This window comes from Tachysurus fulvidraco, chromosome 16 (assembly GCF_022655615.1).
Source record: "Tachysurus fulvidraco isolate hzauxx_2018 chromosome 16, HZAU_PFXX_2.0, whole genome shotgun sequence".
Classification (NCBI taxonomy): domain Eukaryota; kingdom Metazoa; phylum Chordata; class Actinopteri; order Siluriformes; family Bagridae; genus Tachysurus; species Tachysurus fulvidraco.
In genome coordinates, this window is record NC_062533.1 from 19819911 (window position 1) to 19839797 (window position 19887).

Here is a 19887-nt window from a genome sequence, read left to right on the forward strand (position 1 = left end):
AGGCCCACTGCTTTTCCTTATATATGCTAGCCCTTGGTGCAATGGTTTGTAAACTTGGGATTAGCTTCACTGTTGTGCTGATGGGACACAGCTATATGTTTCAGTTATGTCAGATGTGAGTCACTAGCTTAATAAGGTTGAAGATTATGTGAAGGACATCAGACAGTGGAGGCTTACAAACTTCCTCCTGCTTTACTCTGACAGGCAGAAGTGCTTGTACTAGGACCACATGCAGTCAGAAGTAAGCTTTCTGATTCCAGAGGAACCCTGGTCTTTGTTTCATCATGTGCAGCAGTAAAAGACCTTGGTGTGATTACTGACTCCTGTCTCTCTTTGCTGACTGTAGAGCAGTTGGACACTTTATGTCCCAGGAAGCCCCCATGTCTGTGTCACATCTTGGCTCTCACTTTTAATTATGATGTCATAGTCTTGCTGGAGTTCCTGCCTGCACTTTGCACATAATGTACATATTGTCTTTAACCATCAGATAATTACAAGCATACCTAATCTATCATTTGAAGACTTCAGCAGGAAGGAATTAGTGTTAAGTCTATAATGAACTCAGACATTACCCTGACCTATTAGTTTCTCAGGAGTACTTGGTTGCAGAATTCGACTTGACTTCAAACTGTTGTAGTCACACAGTTGTATGATGGCACTGTGGGCACATATACACTTTGTTAGGGGGATACGGAACATCATCAGCCTCTCATTCATTGTAGTGGATGTTTAATTAAAGCTCCGTAAAAAGTTTTATTATTAATTGCTAGTCCAACACCATACTGATATTAGCAACCAGGAGGTAGCCTCTCCAGAAGAATGTATAAGCACCTCCCACTTCTTTCAGAGAACCTTTGCATAGGAGCCTTCACTGAGAGCAGCAATATCCATACTTTTGTCTCAGAAGTCTTACCTAGCAGGTTAGCAGGGCAGTGGCAGGCCATAAACAACCTCTGGGCACTACTGCAAAATGCCCTACCAAATGTAGCATGGAGCAGCAAAGCACCCAGTTACAGTGTCTGGAAGCAGTGAGGGCTGGCAGGAGTCTTGTTGAAGAAGATGTTATGTACTGGCAAGAGGAGGCTTACACTCAAGGCAGTTCCCCAATTCACCACAAGGGCTAGCCAATGGCAGCAGATTAGCAAGTTAGCAAGAAACCATGCAATGTCTACTTACTGCACTTCCACACCAGTTGCATCATGTCACCATACACACACACACACACACACACACACACACACACACACACACACACACACACACACATGCACCTACATTTCTAATTTAGTAACAGCTTTATTCCTGAGAAATGTAGATTTGTTAGAACTCTGTTAACAAAGACAGCAGGATAAAAGATCCATATCCAGACCATAGGGTGACAGCCATGAGAGTGAGTGACATCATTTCATTAGGGGAAAACTTTAGACTGTGATCGTGAACCACAACTTCAGCATTAAAGCCTACACAGTGGAACAAATAGGTGATGATTAGGTGACATAGCTGCAAAGCCAAAGCTAATGCTAAGGCTCACTTCACTGGAACTGAGAGGCTCAAAGCAGTTCCATCAGGACTTTGCCCCTGTACACAAAATGAGCTCCATGGACACTCAAGTTCTTTCACTCAACCTTATCACACCGTGTCTTCATAGAGCTCACTTTGTGCACAGGGACATTGTCATGCTAGAACAGTGTTTGTCCTTAATGTCTTACTTCCAGTGAAGTGGAATCTTAAACTACACCATTCATAGACATTCTAGACAAGTCTACACTTTCACCTTTGCTCTGTGTGCATGGTTTCTAGGGAAAGATGTCAACAGTAAGTTGTGAAAGTATGGTGTGAGTGGGTAAGCTAGCATCTCATGGTTTGGTTGTTAAATCCTTTTCACATGCTCCACTATTACCTGAGGTTTCTATTTTTGTGCTGTGACACTGGGGACAACAAAATGTTAACCGTTTCTATAAAATATAAAGGTTGCATTCGTATTTATTCAAAACTTGCACACAAACTGTTGCTGAACTTTAACACCTTTGACGTGGTAAAAAACCACACTGTCCTCATGCTGGTGTTTAGTTTGAGATCATCTCACACTAGACGATACATGGGAAAGTTAATAGAAACAACAAACCTGCTAAAATGTGTTTAGTGCTTAAAATAGGAACCAGAGCTTATTCTGTGTTTTTTGGGGCTATAAATGATGTCACAAGGCAACTGTGGACTGAACTGTAAGATTTGTTTATTAATTCTCTACTAAACAGAAATTTTAATACAACCAGTGAAGTCATTTAGAGACATCTGTGGGAATGAACATGTTGCTAAAATTAGCTTAAATAGGAACACAAAAAATACACTGTGGTATTTGTGAAATTTGTTAATGTAAATAGTCTGAAAACATTTAAAATAAAGCACTTCTTGGCACATCATCGGTCTCAACATACATTTTTAATCTGATTTAATGTTCAGTGTCTGAAATTTAATTTCAGGTTAAACAGCCACATCTCATCAGTAATGTTGGAATCTTTATATTCAGCTCTCTTTCACTTACAGGCTCTTAATATTTATGGAAAAGTTAATGTTTTAGTTAAAACAGAAATAAAAGTTTAAATAAATTGTGCACCAAGAACCTTTTCTTAACAATTTATCCTTCTAAATCAAACAAATAATATATATGTATATATTTACATTAAATATCATCTGCACTATTTAAAAAAAATGCTGAGGAAACCTGAAGAAGGCCTCATTAAAAAATACACAAAAGTAAAAAATATGATTTCTCTATTTTATTTTAACTTGAGCGTAAACGTCTTCATGGGTATTTTTGGCTCTGGATGTTCTGGAGGATGAAGGTTTTTTAGCAAAACTCACAGCTGCATAGTTCAAGACATCATCAGCAGCAGCAGTCTGATGAAGAACAAGAGCTGTTTATTAATCAGAGCGGATTAAAAGACTAAAATAATGACTACACTGATATTTAGGTGAATAGATGTCTATTAAAATTCTCTGTGCATTCAGATGTGGATTTATTTAACAGAACAGAATCCCAGTTAATAGAAGACTGGATTACCTGATTGGTGGGAATTTGATGGTTGCTTGATGAAGCATCTGAACAATAAGACACACAAGTAAAGATGAAATTCACATCATACAACAACTTTATACAATAACTCTATAAATAACAACAAATAAAAATAAACAAACCTTTTCTGTGATTTTTATATAAAACTCCAAGCAGAAGTGTGATTACGATAACAGAGAATATATTGGAGGCTATTAAGGGATTAATCCAGTCGTGTTCACCTGGAATGATGAAAATACACACAATGTATAAATCTACAACTTGTATAAATATTGTATGATTTATGAACAGTGAGAGGTTGTCACTATGGAACATTCTGTTATAGACAGTGAAAGGAAACCAAATTATTACCTGTTTTATTGCTGTTGGGTGAATCTCTGTCTGTAGTTCCAGATGTTGGACGGTGTGTCGTGTCTTTATCTTTACAGATACATCAGAAAAGCAGCAAATAAACAGAAATGATACTAAATATAAATAAAGTGAAATATTCAACATTTAATACATATGTAGACATAATTCTGGTTAAAGTGTTGATCTGGAATTAGCAGGTTATCAGAGTAAAACTGTTTACCTTCAAATTGCAGACGTGTTCCAGATGTGAACTTCACTACACTTCCTTCCATTTCTCCACAGAAATATTCTCCTTCATCATCTTCTCTTGTGTTATTAATACTGAGATCAAATTTATTGTCATTTACACTAATACTGAAACGAGCATCATTAAATCCATCAATAAATTTGTAGCCCAAATTGCTCGTGTATGATTTTGCAATAAACTGAGGTAATTTTCCTGAAATCTGTCTGTACCAAACTACACTATCTTTCTTTGTGTCACTGCTAATGCTACACTTCATAGTTACATTTTCTCCACGCTTTACTGTTATCACGTCAATCTCCTTGATGTCAGAAGTTTTCACTGTAAAAATGTTTAATATTTAATGTCAGTAAATGAGTTAAATATAAAATATTATAGTTTTACATTAAAGTTTCAGAAAGTTACTCACCAGCTGTGAAGAGAGAAAAAAGAGCACAAAGAGCGACAAAGAGTCTGATCATCGTTCCTGTTCACACCAAGTGATCTAATGAACTTGTGTGTTCAGTACAAAACCAGGTCCAGACTCAGATCATTGCCATGCTGCTCGATGAATTCCAAGTCTGAAGTCTTGTGTTAAACGCTGCTGACAGGTCGAGTAGGATGAGGACAGATGACAGCTTGGCTGATCTAGCAGCATGTAGTTTCTCAGTAACAGCTATTAAACTCGACCACTAGAGAGTCAGCGATGTTCATAGTGGACTTCATCTGGGATGCCTACAAATCCCACCCCCCGCCCTGTCTTCAAATCAGATCACGCTTCCCTCCTGCTCGTGCAAACTTAAACCCGCCCTCAGAACCAAACAATGCTGGTGGTACAGTTTAGATTCTACGCTACAGGACAGTTTAGATTGCGTGGACTAGGACATGTCTGGGTCTGACTTTGGTGATGGAGCTTTACTCAGATACCATAAAGTTCCATTAGGAAAGTGTTTTTTCACTTGTTCTCTTTTGTTCTTTCTTTTTCTTTTCCTCTGGCTGATATTTGTTGTTTTTATTGCTGACTGTTGACTCGGTTTTTATAATTACTGCAAATTCATTTAAAAAAGCCTTCATTTTGACCTTTGACCATTTTTTTGCCACTTAATATGTCAGTGTTACAGAACTGTTGTCTTGTTGTGTTCTACCTCATCAGTATTCTTTCTAAAGTCGGACATGGTTTCTGACACACACACACACACACACACACACACACACACACACACACACACACACACACACACACACACAAAGATGGAACACAAATATCTCAAACTAACAGCAACATGAGGCCATTAAGGTGTGAAACTGTCAAACTCATAGACTCATGCAGCTATATATGTTTGAAATGACAATAAAAGCTTCTTGACTTGACTCAGTGTTTTATTTGGGCTTATCATAATTATTCATATGTTTACAAAATTGTCAGTTTATACTTTACTCTGTTGTTGAGTCCTTTAGGCTGGATATCAGGCCTTACACAGTTAGAGCACGGTTTCTAGCTCAGTCTGAATAGTGCTCTTAACATACATGTTATTTATTAAAGATATTTTTAATGAATGAATTCCAGCTTTTGTGTTTTGGCCTGAGATTCTAACATAAAGACATTTAGACCGTTAACGTGACCCAGAATAAGTGTGTGTGTGTGAGCTGCTGGCTAAAACACCCAGCCTCTGAAACTCAGAAACCACAATGCTATTTCATTTAAACTGAGACTACAGCGTAGTGTGAGAGAGATCGCTGCTGCAGCCAGTAACACTTCTACACATGTGTTAAGAGTATTTTCAGACATGGCTTGAACACTTCAGTCTACTCTCATGACTGTTTCTAGGCTTGTTAGGAGCTTTGGCTCATAATCCCAGGTTTGTTTTCACACAGAAATTAATTCTAAACTATGGATTATTTCTACTGGACAATCTTTTAAAGTAAAAGTTAATATTACAAGGACATCCTTCTAGCTCTTTATAGCTCTTTGTGCACAGGTTTGGAATAAATAAATATGGGCATGTTTTATACAGTTACTTATTAAATGATTCATATTCATGAAAAAGGATATGAGACTATTATATCACATTTGTAAAGGCTTCATAGAGTTGTAACACATTCTTGCTGTTCATTCAAGCTGTGTAATATCCAAGCCTGATTGCATCATGTTCAAACCCTTGCCTGGTGTCTCTGGTTTACAGTTTGACCTTTTTTATTGCTTGTAGCCTGTAAACCAACACTAATGTATAGAAAAATAAACAAAGTATGATTCCTCCTGTGACAAGCACTTTTGGGGTGACAGCCATCTTGGACAGAGCAAGGACTGTTTAACCCTCATGAGTTCTGCCTGGAAAATGTATTTTTAATGCTGTTTTACCTGCCATGGCTATAATAATATGTTTTTGTGCACACCATTGCCTACCATTTGTTGTGACTGTTTTCCTGAACACTGCTTGAAAGTTCTGTTTCTGTGGATTGTTTATCTGCCATAGAGGTCAATAAAGACTGTTCAGTTTTACGTCTGTCTCACATTTGGGTCAGCTGTCCTTCCTGACACAAAGGTGCTAGTAATAAATTTTAAGAAGGGCCAAATTGTGATGACTAGATGACGAAGTCAGAGCATCTCCAAAATGACAAATCTTGTGGGGATTTCCCTAGTATGCAGTACTTAGTACTAAATGTGGTGTTACCACTTGTGGTCTGACACAGTTATGGTCACCAAAGGCTTGTTTATGTGCATGAAGAGTGAAGGCTAACCCGTGTGGTCTGATCCCACAAAATACCAACTGTAGTCAAATTGCTCTAAAGGTTAATGGTGACTACGATAGAAAGGTGGCAGAACACACAGTTCATTGCAGTTTGCTGTACATGGCACTGCATAACGTCAGACATGTCAGAGAGCCCAGGCTGACCCCTGTTTATTGTCAGATGTGCCAACAATTCTCATGCTCTGGGCCAAAGACCCTGTGAATGTCTTCGTGTTTCTCCACGTTTTCATTATTTTCAAGCGTTTTCTTGAATCTCAGACTTATGTGGATGACCTCATGAAGTGATTTCTCACCATCATGTTCATTTAGGATCCACTGAACTATACCATTTTCATTGCAGCCTCTCCCCAGTTTAATACAAATACAATGCGTTAAATTGTTAGTTACTAGCAATGAAGGTAACCCTGGAGGAGTGGAGGCACCAGCTCATGGAAGCTAAGAAGCTATTCATTGTTAGACTGACTTCAGTTGGTGAATAATATTCAGATTGTTGGTCTTCAACTAAGCCAGTGTTCTTACTGTACCATCCATACTGAATGCCCTGTTCCTTCAACCTCTTGATGCTATGACTGTTGTTGATGGAAGTTCTTGGGTTCGTGTAGTTCTTGGGTTCTGATACCATCAGGCCATCTGACACCATCAGGCATGGAGGCCTTCATGTGGGAGTTTGAGCTCTCCTGATTCCTGCCTCAGTGCATCTACCTCGATCAAACCTATTGATCCCCCTGGCCATTTGTTTGTCAATGATTACCTGCTGCTTTCCCAGGTACACCAGTAGGCTTCCTGATTCACCTGACCCCCCACCTCCAGTAGCACTCTGGGCCTGCTGAGGTCACACTTTTGGTGGCCAACAATGGAAACAAAACAGTCCTTTGTCTCTGCACTGGTTCAGTTTCCATGGCTAAAAACCTCTTGTACAAAATGACTTGTCTTTTGCAGGTTTTGATGCATGTGACATGCCATCCTTCTAAAATGTGCTGTTCATCACTTTAGAAGAAGAAACATGAAAATAATGGCTGCAATTTTGCATAAAAGTGAGCAAAAAGTGGTGAAACTGCAACTGATCCACAGTTCAGAAGGAATTCACACAAGAGATGAATCTCCTTGATGAAGATGATGTACAACCTGTGTCTCTGCTAGAGTGTGCATAAATGTCTATGAGGACTTGTCCTCCTTAACCGGTCTAATAAATAAAGGGTAATAATTAATGAATGCTGTCACACTATGTGATCACTAAAGAATTAAACTGTAAAACACATCTTGACTTATGCTCGCAAAACCTTTAGACAGAGTGTTGCTGCAGTCTACGAGTCCGGCAGCTTCATCACCTTTAATGTGGTTAAAACCTTAATGGCCTCACGCTTCTGTTTGGTTTGAGCTGTTTGTGCTCTGGTTTCCATCACACCAGAGAATGTGTCAGTGTTAGTGGAAACAGCTCTGTGGTTTAAAGTGGTATAAAGTAAAATGTTGATTCTTTCTTTATCAGGGCATTAAGAAATGTTCATAAAATAAAATACAAACAAATGTCCTGACATGTATTCATGATTCTACATTAAGAAGGTTAAATATAAAATAAAGAAATTAATAAATAGAAAGAAAGAAAGAAATTAGCAAACATTTATCTTCAGATGCATTTTAATCATAAGTTGAATAACAATTTATTTTTCAGTACTGTTGAGTTAGTATTTATTCAGTACATTCATTGCAGCTCTACATGACAGTGAAACATCTGAGACTTTTTTCTTTTAAAAATATATTAAAGCCAAAATACAAAACTACAAGCAAAATGTCAATGAAATCACAGACCAAGATGGAATATTAAGATCCCAGAAATAAAAAGGACTTTGGGATTTTATATTTATTATAAATTTTAGCCGATTAACTGAATAAAATTAAAAAATCTAGGTAGAAAAACAAAGCAATTTCTACAAAAATTCTAAGAGACCATGCATTATTAATTTTTTTTCTTTCTTGTATTATCGTGATCGTGACTTAATTTTATCGTGATTTTTGAAAAACAAATTAAAAAAAAACTTTTTCTGGAGGCAGCAAAACCTCAGTAATGCAGCATCATGGATCAGTGCGTTTGCTCTGATCGGGGAGTCAATTCTTTTTATTTCTTTTTACGACAAAAAATGATTGTAAAGATAATAACCAGAAAGGCAAGAACTCCAACTCTAAACAAAGAAAGAAAGATCATCACCTGAATCTGGAAACAACAACCTGTATGGAAAAATGCAGATGTTTTAAAACACTTATTTTTGAAGATAATGAAAGTTTAAAGTTAAATATTAAAGTTCAATTTAAATTTAAAGTTCTTTATGAAGAAGAGGTCTTACTTTTCTCTGGATATAAAAGTATAATTCCATTCCTGAAGAGGACTTGTCCACACTCAGCCACAGCACAGTAGAGCGTTTCTTTACCAGAGGTTGTGAGCTTCCTCTTGGGGAGAGTGTAGACACAGCTCTGTGGAGGAGAACCAGCCTCAGAGCTCTTCTTACACTCATCACTGGTGTTTCCATGAGTGTAAATGATTCCTGGATCAGATTCTCCTGAGCCGTGTCTGAACCAGTACACGCTCGGTTCTTCACAGCTTGAAGTAATGGCTTGTACTGAACACTGGAGTGTGAGCGACTCTCCGTTCTCCAACACCGTTACAGCTGGAGGAGATCGTTTCCTCTCCTCATCTTTAATTTAGTAAAAATATTACTATAAATAATGAGTGGTGTAAAATTACAGAGAATTCTACATAAAGTCTTGATCTGGAGCTAGTTATTAGTTATAGTTAGCAGGTTATCAGAGTAAAACTGTTTACCTTCAACAACCAAAAGGGTTCCAGATGTAAAGTCTGGTGAAGTGTTCAGCATTTCTACACAGAAGTATGTTCCTGTATCCTCTTCTGTCACATTTGTAATGTTGAGATTAAACAATTTTACATCACTAACACTGAAGCGTTTATCATTAGGTCTGAAATCTTTCCCCACTGTTCTCCCTAACAACTGAGGAACCTTTCCAAAACTCTGTTTGAACCAAACAATATTATCTTTGTCACTGGACACGCCGCATTTTATAGTAACATCTTCTCCAATCTTTATTTTTTTAACTTGAATCTCCCTGATGTTAGAAGGTTTCACTGGAAAAAAAAATCATTGTTTAATGGTTTTTAGTAATAAAGTCAAATGTCATGAATTGTATTTTTACAATTTTATAAGATTTCTATAAAAATATAAAAATGTAACTCACCTGATGTTAAGAGACAAAGAGCAATAAAGAGTGTGATCATCGTTCTTGTACAAACAAAGTGATAGTGATGTTAGGAACTCAAACAGTTCAGTAGAAAACCAAGTTTAGAGTCAGGCCCTGATTGGATGATTTGAAGCTGTGGTCTGATTTGATTGGTCCAGTGGCTGTAATGAGAACTGATGTTAGTCTGAATTTTGAATCTTAAAGTCATTACTGCTTACACTGAGTTGTGCCTGAAACAAAACCCTAAATCTTGGGGAACTTTCAGGAATATCCTGAGCCACAAGTGGTTCATGGGGGCAGATTAGGTCACAGTTATTGTAAAATAAACTTAATTACACTGAGCTGAGACATGATTTCATTGTCTACAACACAGAGATTGTAGTGGATCAGTAATGAGTTCTGTAACAGAGATCACGCTACTAATAATAAATGAGGAAATACTGATTGCAACACTGAGTTTATTTAATAACCAAATGTTTTTTTTTTTTATTTTGCAGGAAAGAAGAAAGACGGATGAAGGAAGAAATCATCATTTTAAAATAGTTAATAAAAATAACTAAATAAAACAAAAAATTTGATTTGTCTTTTTTATTCTTTTTTCTAGTCACATTTAATCATGGAAACACATTGTCAGTAAGTCTGATGGTGTAAAACGGAGACTGTATGATTTAGGATGTTGATTAGTTGAAGTGTTGAGAGTGGGCGGGGCATAAACTCTCTCAGACGCAGTCACATAGACTTCTGATTTGTTAGTTCTTTGTCTTGTCTTCATTGCAGATTAATTTGTGTAAACTGAGTTGAGAATCCTGACGACGATGTCCCAGGGAAATAAACTCCACAGTGTGACAGTTTAACATCACAGAGTACCGACCTCCCAGAAATCAGGGTTACTTCGAGCAGGTAGTGATTGAAATAAGAACCCATGTTGATATTCGTCTGATATCTCAGGTTTGACCAAACTAAAACACAAACTGTGGAAATTTTCTATTTTCTCTTATACATGATTTGCTTCAGACAACAGGACAAACCAGTTTAGGAGAGGATGTTTACATCAGAGAAGGTGTCGCTAACCAAATTGGGGAAAATGTAGAGGATATAATTTTATGAAAACAATGTTTCTATTTATTTATTTAGGTATAATTTATTTCACAGATTTTTAGAGCCTGTTGTGTACAGAATTCCATCCCAGAGAGGAACCCCGAGGTTGTCACATACTTAACCATGACCTCTAATCTGGCTCAGAACTATAGTGGCTCATGTCTTGAACATTAGAAATCCTTTTCAGTAAAGGAAGTGCTGTATATCAAGCAATTTAACTTAATACTGGTCACGTCCATCATAGTTCTTTAACTGATCAGCTGCCACTTTAGCAGCCAATGGGCCGTCCCCTGCTCTGCCTGTGGTTCCTTCTCCCGCTCTGTTAATCTCTGACCCCAAACCACCCATCTTCAACAGACATTCAAGAATCCCTTGCATTAGTCCAGGTAGGTGAAATTTCCAGACAGCTGTCTGCTTCACATTAATTCTGATACACCTCTGTGTCCTTACCTTAAACACAGATTTCCTCATTGCAGTTATCCCAGAGCTGTTTGTCTTAGCAGGTTTAAAGGACCTCCTTAATACGATGAATAAACCCCATTCTTCACACATCATCCAAGAGCTCTGACAAATTTCTTCCCTTTCAAAAACAGCCTCATAACTCGTCTTACCACCAGCCATAAAAGAGCCCAAGTGCACAAATCTAAAATAAATAACAGAAGGAAACCTGATTTGCTTCCCCACCATTCACACTTTCTGGATTAACCCCATAGGCTTCACCACACAAACATACTCAAACAAGAATAGACTAATTATCAACAGGTGAATTCAAACAGGACAAAAACAAAACAGGTTCCTTCTCGCTGTTTTGCCCACCATGTGGATTATCAGCTTTTGTCAGTTAATGTTTTTCTAGTTTATTTTTATTTTTTCCCCTCTGGATTTTTTTCCCCACACTCTGCACCTGGAACATCTCCAGATGTTTAAAATCCTTCTGTATAATCCTCTTCTTACTAAAAAGTGATTTATGAATGTTAACGGTGGTTTGTGTAGATTGTAACATACTGTGAACCAAAGGGTCGAACACCAGGTGATCTGATTCCAGGTGATCAGAAGGAAAAAAAAGCTCAGGGAGTAGAAAAGTTCATGTTGGTCCACATGAGTGTTTGCAGACTGCGTGCTTACATAGTGTGGCGGATTATAAAATGGTATAACCCGGAAGTGCCACAGCCAAGATGGCTACCGCCCGGAAGTGGCCGTTTAACAACCGAATGAGCAGGAAGAATATGACACTTAAATGCACTTTATTTGTACATATTGTTTGTACATGTGTTTTGTCTTATGCAGTGACCTGTATATTGCTTGTAACCTTGGGTGTTCTGAAAGGCGCCATGAAATACAAAAATGCAACAAGTTCTTACAATTTGTCCAGATTGACTTTTAGTGTAATAATCTGATTATCCAGCAAATCAGGACATTTTGTGTTTGTCTTGCAGTCATGAGAATTTATTTTATTTCACTATATTAATATTTATTTCACTACATTATAAACAATTTCATGTTTTTTTTTAAAAATATATTAAGATATTCATTTTGCATAGGGAGAGGAAAGCCACACTGGAAGCTTCCCGGTCAGTCGCTCTCCTGTCTCAGGTAAATTCCCGGTGTGAAATAAGTACTCCCTCCACCTCTACTCCATGTATTTCTCTGTCCAGGCCCAGGCAGCAGCAGCGGAAGATGCTAGCCGGGCCCCATTCGAGGACCTCTACCCCTCCGCCTCCACCGGTCTTCAAGATCCCCATCCAGAACAGCTTCACCCCACGGAATTTGACGCCATGATCATCGGAGATCCCATTGTTCACCACGTCCGTGCTGCTGTGGCTAAAGGTAAGGCTCGCACTCACTGCTTACCTAGAGCTCGTGTTCTTGATTTCGCTGGGATCATGAGCAGGAACACCGGAGCTGTGGTTCTTCACGCCGGCACAAACGACACCAGCCTAAGGCAGTCGGAGATCCTGAAGAGCGACTTCAACACCCTGGTGGAGATGGTTTGCAGCACAGTGCCCACGGCAAGGATCATTGTGTCTGGACCGCTTCCCACGTACCAGCTGAGGAATTGAGAGGTTCAGTAGACATTTTGCTTTAAATAACTAGCTACAGTCATGGTGTCAGGCTCAGAATTTACTCTTTATTGATAACTGGAATGTTTCTGGGAGTGTCCTAGGCATTTTCATGCTGATGCCTGCACCCCAGCAGATTTGAAGCGGAGATCCTCTCGGACCACATCTCCAGGGCACTGAACACCTTCTGACTGGTAAACTACGATTTAAATCTAAATTTCAATAGCCATCCTTCATCTCATCACATTGACACAAATGCACATACTGTATAGCTCATCCTATAGAAACTGTGTCTGTTCCCGGAAGTTCTCTAAATAATCTTATCGTAATTACACCAGAAAAATACCAACGAAACAAACAAAAACAGTTCCTAAAGTTTGGGCTTCTGAACATTAGATCACTTGCAGATCTTTTATTCTATGTGCTGTAAAGCTTTGAGACAATATCAATTGTAAAAAGTGCTATACAAATATATGTCTTTAATGTCCATTACAGGAGACAAATAGTGCGGTACTTGGTGAACTGGGAGAGATCCAGGCTGGAGGAGTGAACGCAGGTCTTTAATTCTGGACCCCTTCCTCATCCACAGAGCCCACCCAGATGGACACGTGAGCATAACAAATGACCTAAAGCAGATGGCCTGTTGCATGTGCGTGCTACTTATCTGAGAAAGAGATGGCTCCAGGATTAAATGAAGAACAAGGCAAGTATGTTGCTATGGGCAATGTTCTGTTGGTAAACACAGAGGAGCTGTTCAGGTCTATTATTCACTGCAATGCAAAACCCTAGTGGCAGTGGCATCTTTCTATCAGCATGATATTGTGCCCAGACACACTGCAAAACTTGTTCATGAATGGTCTGTACAAGACAAAGACAAAGAGTTAAAGGTGTTGACTCATCCTCCAAACTCCCCAGATCTCACTCTGAATAAACGTCTGTGGGATGTGCTGTACAAACAAGTCTGATCCACGGGAACCTCACCTCACTTACAGGCCTTAAGGGATCTGCTGCTAATATCTAGGTGACACCACAGAACACCTTCACAATCTCATAACCTCTGATCATGGGACATTTAGAGAGATAAATTTGTGCCAAAACTAAAGAAATTATTTTGCTTCTTTGTAAAGGAAAAGTTCATTCTCAAATATACAGAAGCAGTTTGCAAATACAAAAGACAATATAAGGGGAAAAGTGTATAAGAGGATTGTCTTGATTTTCTCACAAATGCATCAAAGCAGATTTAAAAGCTTCCTCTTCCTCTTTCAAAACAGCAGGTGGCGCAGTGGCTCGATTTAAACTAGTCTTTCAGGGGCACTATTAAATCACATTCTGTTACATCAGGAATACAGTTTCAGTTGTATATTGAGTTAAAATAATTAGAGTTTTTGTTTTCTGTTCTCACATGCAGTCACAGACTCATTTCTTTTTAACATGCTTTATTTTTAAGAATTGTTTAAATTATACAGCAATATATATGACGATACAGAGTACATGTCTGAGGCTCTGAAGCTTCTGAGGATTCACTAAAACATTTTACTCATCGCTACAATCCAGCACCACTACACCTGTCACAGCAAAGTCTTCGTCTGCCACCGTAGTCGCATCCCCCATGGCCAGCTCGGCACCCTACTCTGGTTCGGCAGAGAATTGCCCACTCCATCACCGGCAAACTATTAAACTATTAAACGCTGACAGTGGCAACGCTGCATGTGGAGTATATCACCTTTCTAATTCTGGAGAATTCCACCTCTAATATCATCCTCGGTCATCCGTGGCTTATACAACACCACCTGGAGCTCTCTTTGGAAACCACTGAGGTGAAGAGGTGGAGTTCTTCCTGTGTGTCGACCTGTTTCCCTCAACTGCCTTTACGACAGAGTCCATCGATATCCAGAGTACGAGTATGTACCACTTCCATTAAAAGCCCTCACCAGAAAATTCCCTTCCCTTCAAATATATGGAGTATGCCGATGTATTCTGTCCCAAGAGAGCTTCGCAGCTACCGCCTCATAGGCCAAGGGATTGCACAAATTATCTTCTACCAGGTGAACCAGTGCCCAGGGAAAGGATCTACCCACTATCTGTCACTGAACAAAAGGCCATGCAGGAGTACATTTTAGAAGCTTTCGCTCAAGGCAATATGCGTACATCTAACTCTCCAGTCAGGACCAGCTTCTTCTTTGTATCTAAGAAGGACGGAGGCCTCCGACCGTGTGTTGACTACCAGTCACTCAACAGTATCACCAGCCAGTTCCTCTACCCCTGCCCTGGAACTACGTGACTGCAAGATCTTCACTAAGCTTGATCTAAAAAGTGCGTACAACCTGGTCAGAATTCGCTCTGGGGATGAGTGGAAGACGGCGTTGGACAGGCCACTATGAATATTTGGTGATGCCGTATGGCTTAGTTAACACGCCATCTGTCTTCCAGGACTTTATACACCATATTCTGGGATTTCCTGAAACAATTCGTGATTGTCTATATTGTGATATCCTCATCTTTTTCAGTTCTTTACCAGAACATATCCAACATGTCACTGCAGTCGCTCGGAAGCTCCGGGAACACCATTTGTACCTCAAAGCCAAAAAGTATGAGTTCCATACCTTTCTATGCTATGAGGTATCACCACTTGGAATTTCTATAGATGAGGGGAAGATAAAAGCTGTTCAGAATTGGCCAATTCCCAAAACCATCAAGGAGTTTCAATGCTTCCTGGGATTTGCTAATTTCTACAGATGGTTTATCCACAACTTCAGCCTCATAGTCACACCCCTCACCTCACTCCTCCGAAGCAAATCCCTGTGCTGGTCTCCCTTAGCTACAAAAGCCTTTGAAGAACTGAAAGAAGCCTTCACCCAAGCTCCGGTCCTCATTCATCCTAATCCACAACTTCACTTCACCGTAAGTTGTAGAAGTTGTTACCTTGCTACATTATTAAGGCTCACAAAAAATATTATGCATATACTTTTGCTTTTTTTTGTTGTTAAAAAGAGGCACAGATTTGTTCACACATATATATGATTAAATTTGTGTTTCAGGCCATAATTCAAGTTCACAATTTGTTTTGAGCTGGTGGTGTTTGAGTTTGTATGCTTTATGTAAAACATTCTTTATTTATGTTGTTAATTTTGGGGATTTTTAGGTAAACACTATTGTAGGGGAAGAGACTCTTATTATGAAAGACTCTTATTATGAAAGAGGATTTCCTGAGTTTTGGAATCCCTTTTTCCAGAACATTTATGTCTCTTTGTTGAAACAAGTGTAGATTTAATTGCTGCTGAGTTTCAAGAGACAAGTGGATTTTTTGGATTTTTCCTTCAACACTTTTAAAGACCCCCTTAGGATTTATTTCTTTTTCTGGATTACTCACATTTCTATAAGGACTTAGTGAGGAACTAACTAAGGAATAACAAAAGACAGTCAGCTAAGTAATGAAAATTTTGTATTTGTAGTTACGATTCTTATCTATGCACATGAATTTAATCCTGTTGTGTGTAATTCAGCCATGTATTTTTTCCCTCCTAACCAGATCTTTCCTATTTCGTAAAACACAGTATTTGAGTACCTGAACTTTATTGTAACGAGGGGTCTAATGATGTATTGAGACAGACTTGTTACAAAGTAGACGCCTCCACTACAGGTGTCGAGGCAGTGCTGTCACAACCCCACAGTAAAACCCATGTACTCCATCCATGAGCCGCCTTCTCCCACAAGTTCACCCTGGCAGAGGTCAATTATCACATAGGATACCGTGAACTCCTAGCCAAAAAACTTGCCCTGGAAGAATGGAGACACTGATTAAAGGGCACCCAATCCCCATTTACAGTTTTCATGGATCACAAGAATTTACCATATCTCTGAGACGATAAAAGGTTGAACCCTCGTCAAGCTTGCTGGGCCTTGTACTTCACTTGCTTCAACTTCACCATCACCTACTGTCCAGGAGTGAAGAACAAGAAAGCTGATGCTTTATCCCACATCAACACGCTTGATGAGGAATCTGAGCAACCACAGACCATCCTTCCATCTTCCATGATTGTAAGGCCCATTCAGTGGACACCTGAAGAGAAAAAAAAATTTACATCCACCACCGGAATTTCCCCCCAATGTTCAGCTCATACCTTCACCTTCACCGCATGCCCCTCATAAACCAAATACATAAAATTCTCAGTTGGCACTGGTCACCTTGGCATCAGTCGAACCCTCTCACTCCTCCAGGGGAAGTTCTGGTGGCCCGAGATGGCCAAAGATGTCAGGAGGTTCGTTTTTGGAAAACTTCATCCTCTTTCCATTCCATCATCCTCTTTCCAGGTATTTTGGTATTCCTGAAGACATTGTCTCTGATTGTGGTACCCAATTCACCTCCAGAGTCTGGAAGGCTTTCTTCCAGCGCCTCGGTGTGGCCGTCAGTCTATCCCTCGGATATCATCCCCAATCTAATGATCAGACTGAGAGAAAAATTTAAGACATCAGCAAGTTTCTCCGAGCTTTCTATCAGCTCCACCATGACAGCTGGGGTCAGGTCCTCCCATGGGCAGAGTATGCAAAGGTCTCCCTGAAGCAACAAACTGTTGGATTAATGCCTTGCCAGTGTATACTCGGCTACCAGCCACCTTTCTTTCCCCGGTCGGATGAACCTTTAGATGTTCCGTCTATTGACTACGGGTTCTGTGAGAGTGAGAGGGTATGGGACTCGGCACATCATCAATTGCAGTCGGCCATTAGAAGACACGAGGGCAGCAGATACCCGTCGTTCATCCACTCCATCCTACCAAGTGGGTCAGAAGGAATGGTTGTTAATGAAGAACATCCATCTAAAGCTCCCAAAAAGCTGAGCCCCCGGGACATTACTTTCACAGAGTCACCAGCTCCATCCCTCACTCACCAGCATTCACCTGAGTACTAATCAGCACCACATGTTCTGCAATCACCAATCATCACACATCCTATATAAGCCACTCTCAGTCACTCACTCATTGTCTGGTCTCATATGTACTAAAGTGATTTCCTCTGCAGTCATTCAAGCTCCAGACTCCCGATTGTCTCACAGCAGTCGGCTACCGTCCTTGCTTTCGTAGCGACAGGATTCTCTCCTATATCCTCAAGTTAAGGATTCAGTTTATCTGCTTCCTGTGATATCCCCTGTGTGTGTGTTTGTGTGTGCTGCAATGTTTTGGTGTTTTGTACTTTCTTTCCTGATATATATGTTCACGTACTTCAATAAACCTCACTCTGTTTTGCTTACCTTGGTGCGCAGTAGTAGTAGTAGTAGTAGTAGTAGTGGTAGCCTTTATTGTCACTGGTCACAGGTACCAGTGAAATTAGCCATCAACCTGTCCGTACATACAATACATACAGTATGACAAGGAGGGGACAGGACAGGAAGACAGGGGATTAAAGAAAAAATACAGCATAACATGAGGGAAGGGAGAAGAAAAAAACAATCCCCAGACTATGCTCCAGTGGGGAGTACAGTGTGGGAACAAGAAAAACACCTCAGTAACATAAGCACATAATCAGTACACCATAAACACATGACTTGCAACAGGGGAGGGGAGGGGAGTGGGGGGGTGGAGGTAATCCAGCACAGGCAAGCAGCCATTCTCAGCGCTGGTCACAGACCCGCTTGTCAGACTGCCGGTGCAAAGCTGTGAAGGCGTGGGATGGGGGATGGGGGGTGGGGGGTGGGTGGGGATTATGGTGAATGCATATCTTTATATATGTGCGGGTGTATGTATGTAAATGTGTAGGCATGGAGAGTCGCTGCTCCTGGCATCTAATCTAGGTGCCTCAGTCCGCAAGATTGTTATAGCGATACACAGCAAATTGCAATGGAGACAGCCTTGATCAGGTCCCAGACAGAGTCAACAATCAGCAGGTTTCTGTGGAAGTGGGAGAGGAACACAAGAGCATCTCACTGCAGTGCACTTCCTGGGGCGTTGTTGTTCCAACACCAGCCTTGGCTGAGGCCAGTGCTGGTTGAGCGGAGCTGAATGCAGATAAGATTGGGATTGTTTGGTCTTGGGGAAAGTAGATGCATTCCAATTTATATGACTACTCTCTTAATCCATTCTGGTCTCCGAATCGATCCATTTGCCTTTCCAAAGCAATGAGCTTCTCCGTGATGATGTCCATATTGCGGTTAATAGTCCCAGTCTCAGTGCTGACCGCTCTGCCCACTGCTTCAATCATGACGGGCAACCATGTGAGGTTTTGGACAGCTGTTACCGTTTTCTGGTTTTCTCGATAAAACTTCAATGCCTAATCCAATCCTGTTATCATGGTTTCGAATAGGTAGATATCTTCAATGTCTTTCACGGAAAGATCCGCCAGACACACGACCCACCACATATCCCACGCGTTCATTGTATAGCCAGCTGTGAATGTTCCGGCAGGGCAGTCAGGTTCCCCCTAACCCAAGCTTCTTGTTGAGAAGATGGTGTCAATTGCATTGAGAGAACAGTTTATCAAATCCATGATACTTTTTTAGTTTGGAGAGCAGTGTGGAGAGAGTCTCTCAAAGTATAAGACAATAGACGAGATGAGAGGAGCAAAGCAGGAAAAGTAAGGGGCAGGAGAGGGAGAGAAAATGGGACTGCCTTCGTTGAGAGCCAAAGAGAGTAGTGTGTATCATTACACCACTTCTCATCAGTAATGTTGGAATCTTTATATTCAGCCCTTTTTCAATTACAGGCTTTTAATATTTCTGGAAAAGCTCATTTTTAGTTAAGCTGAAATAACTTAAAAATGGACAAAAACAATGGTAAACAAAAACATAAGCTTAATTAAATTGTGTACCAAGAGCCTTTTTTGACAGTTTAACCTTCAAAAACAAAAACAAAAATTTTTCTTGTTTACATTTTAGAAATCTGCACTATTTCAAGAAAAAAATGCTAAGAAAACCTGAAGAAGGCTTAGTAGAAAAAAAAAAAAAAACACACAGCTTTTCTTTTCAACACGTCTTTTCACAGCTCACTTTGTGCAACGTGTGGCAAGCTAGCTTCTTGTGGTTTGGTTGCTAAATCCTTTTCACATGCTCCATTATTACCTGAGGTTTCTATTTTTGTGCTGTGACACTGGAGACAA

General features: G+C 39.9%; 1 protein-coding gene across 1 annotated transcript; it reads right to left on the bottom strand.

Annotated features, from left to right (window-relative positions):
* Positions 1-2216: 2216 nt before the first annotated feature.
* Positions 2217-4371, bottom strand: LOC125138958 (T-cell surface glycoprotein CD8 beta chain-like). The gene is made up of 6 exons (XM_047801447.1): positions 4078-4371; positions 3645-3989; positions 3425-3493; positions 3196-3294; positions 3062-3099; positions 2217-2898 (listed from the first exon to the last, which is right to left on the bottom strand). The coding sequence occupies exons 1-6, from the start codon at positions 4127-4129 to the stop codon at positions 2773-2775; spliced, it is 729 nt and encodes a 242-aa protein (XP_047657403.1). The 5' UTR covers positions 4130-4371; the 3' UTR covers positions 2217-2772.
* Positions 4372-19887: the final 15516 nt, after the last annotated feature.

Excerpts from the sequence above, each read along its gene's own strand:
- LOC125138958 (XM_047801447.1), bottom strand. The coding sequence starts at position 4,129 with ATGATCAGACTCTTTGTCGCTCTTTGTGCTCTTTTTTCTCTCTTCACA. Across the intron at positions 3,295-3,424 it reads ACCCAACAGCAATAAAACAG|GTGAACACGACTGGATTAAT; the intron begins GTAATAATTTGG and ends TCATCATTCCAG. Across the intron at positions 3,100-3,195 it reads ATATAAAAATCACAGAAAAG|ATGCTTCATCAAGCAACCAT; the intron begins GTTTGTTTATTT and ends CTTATTGTTCAG.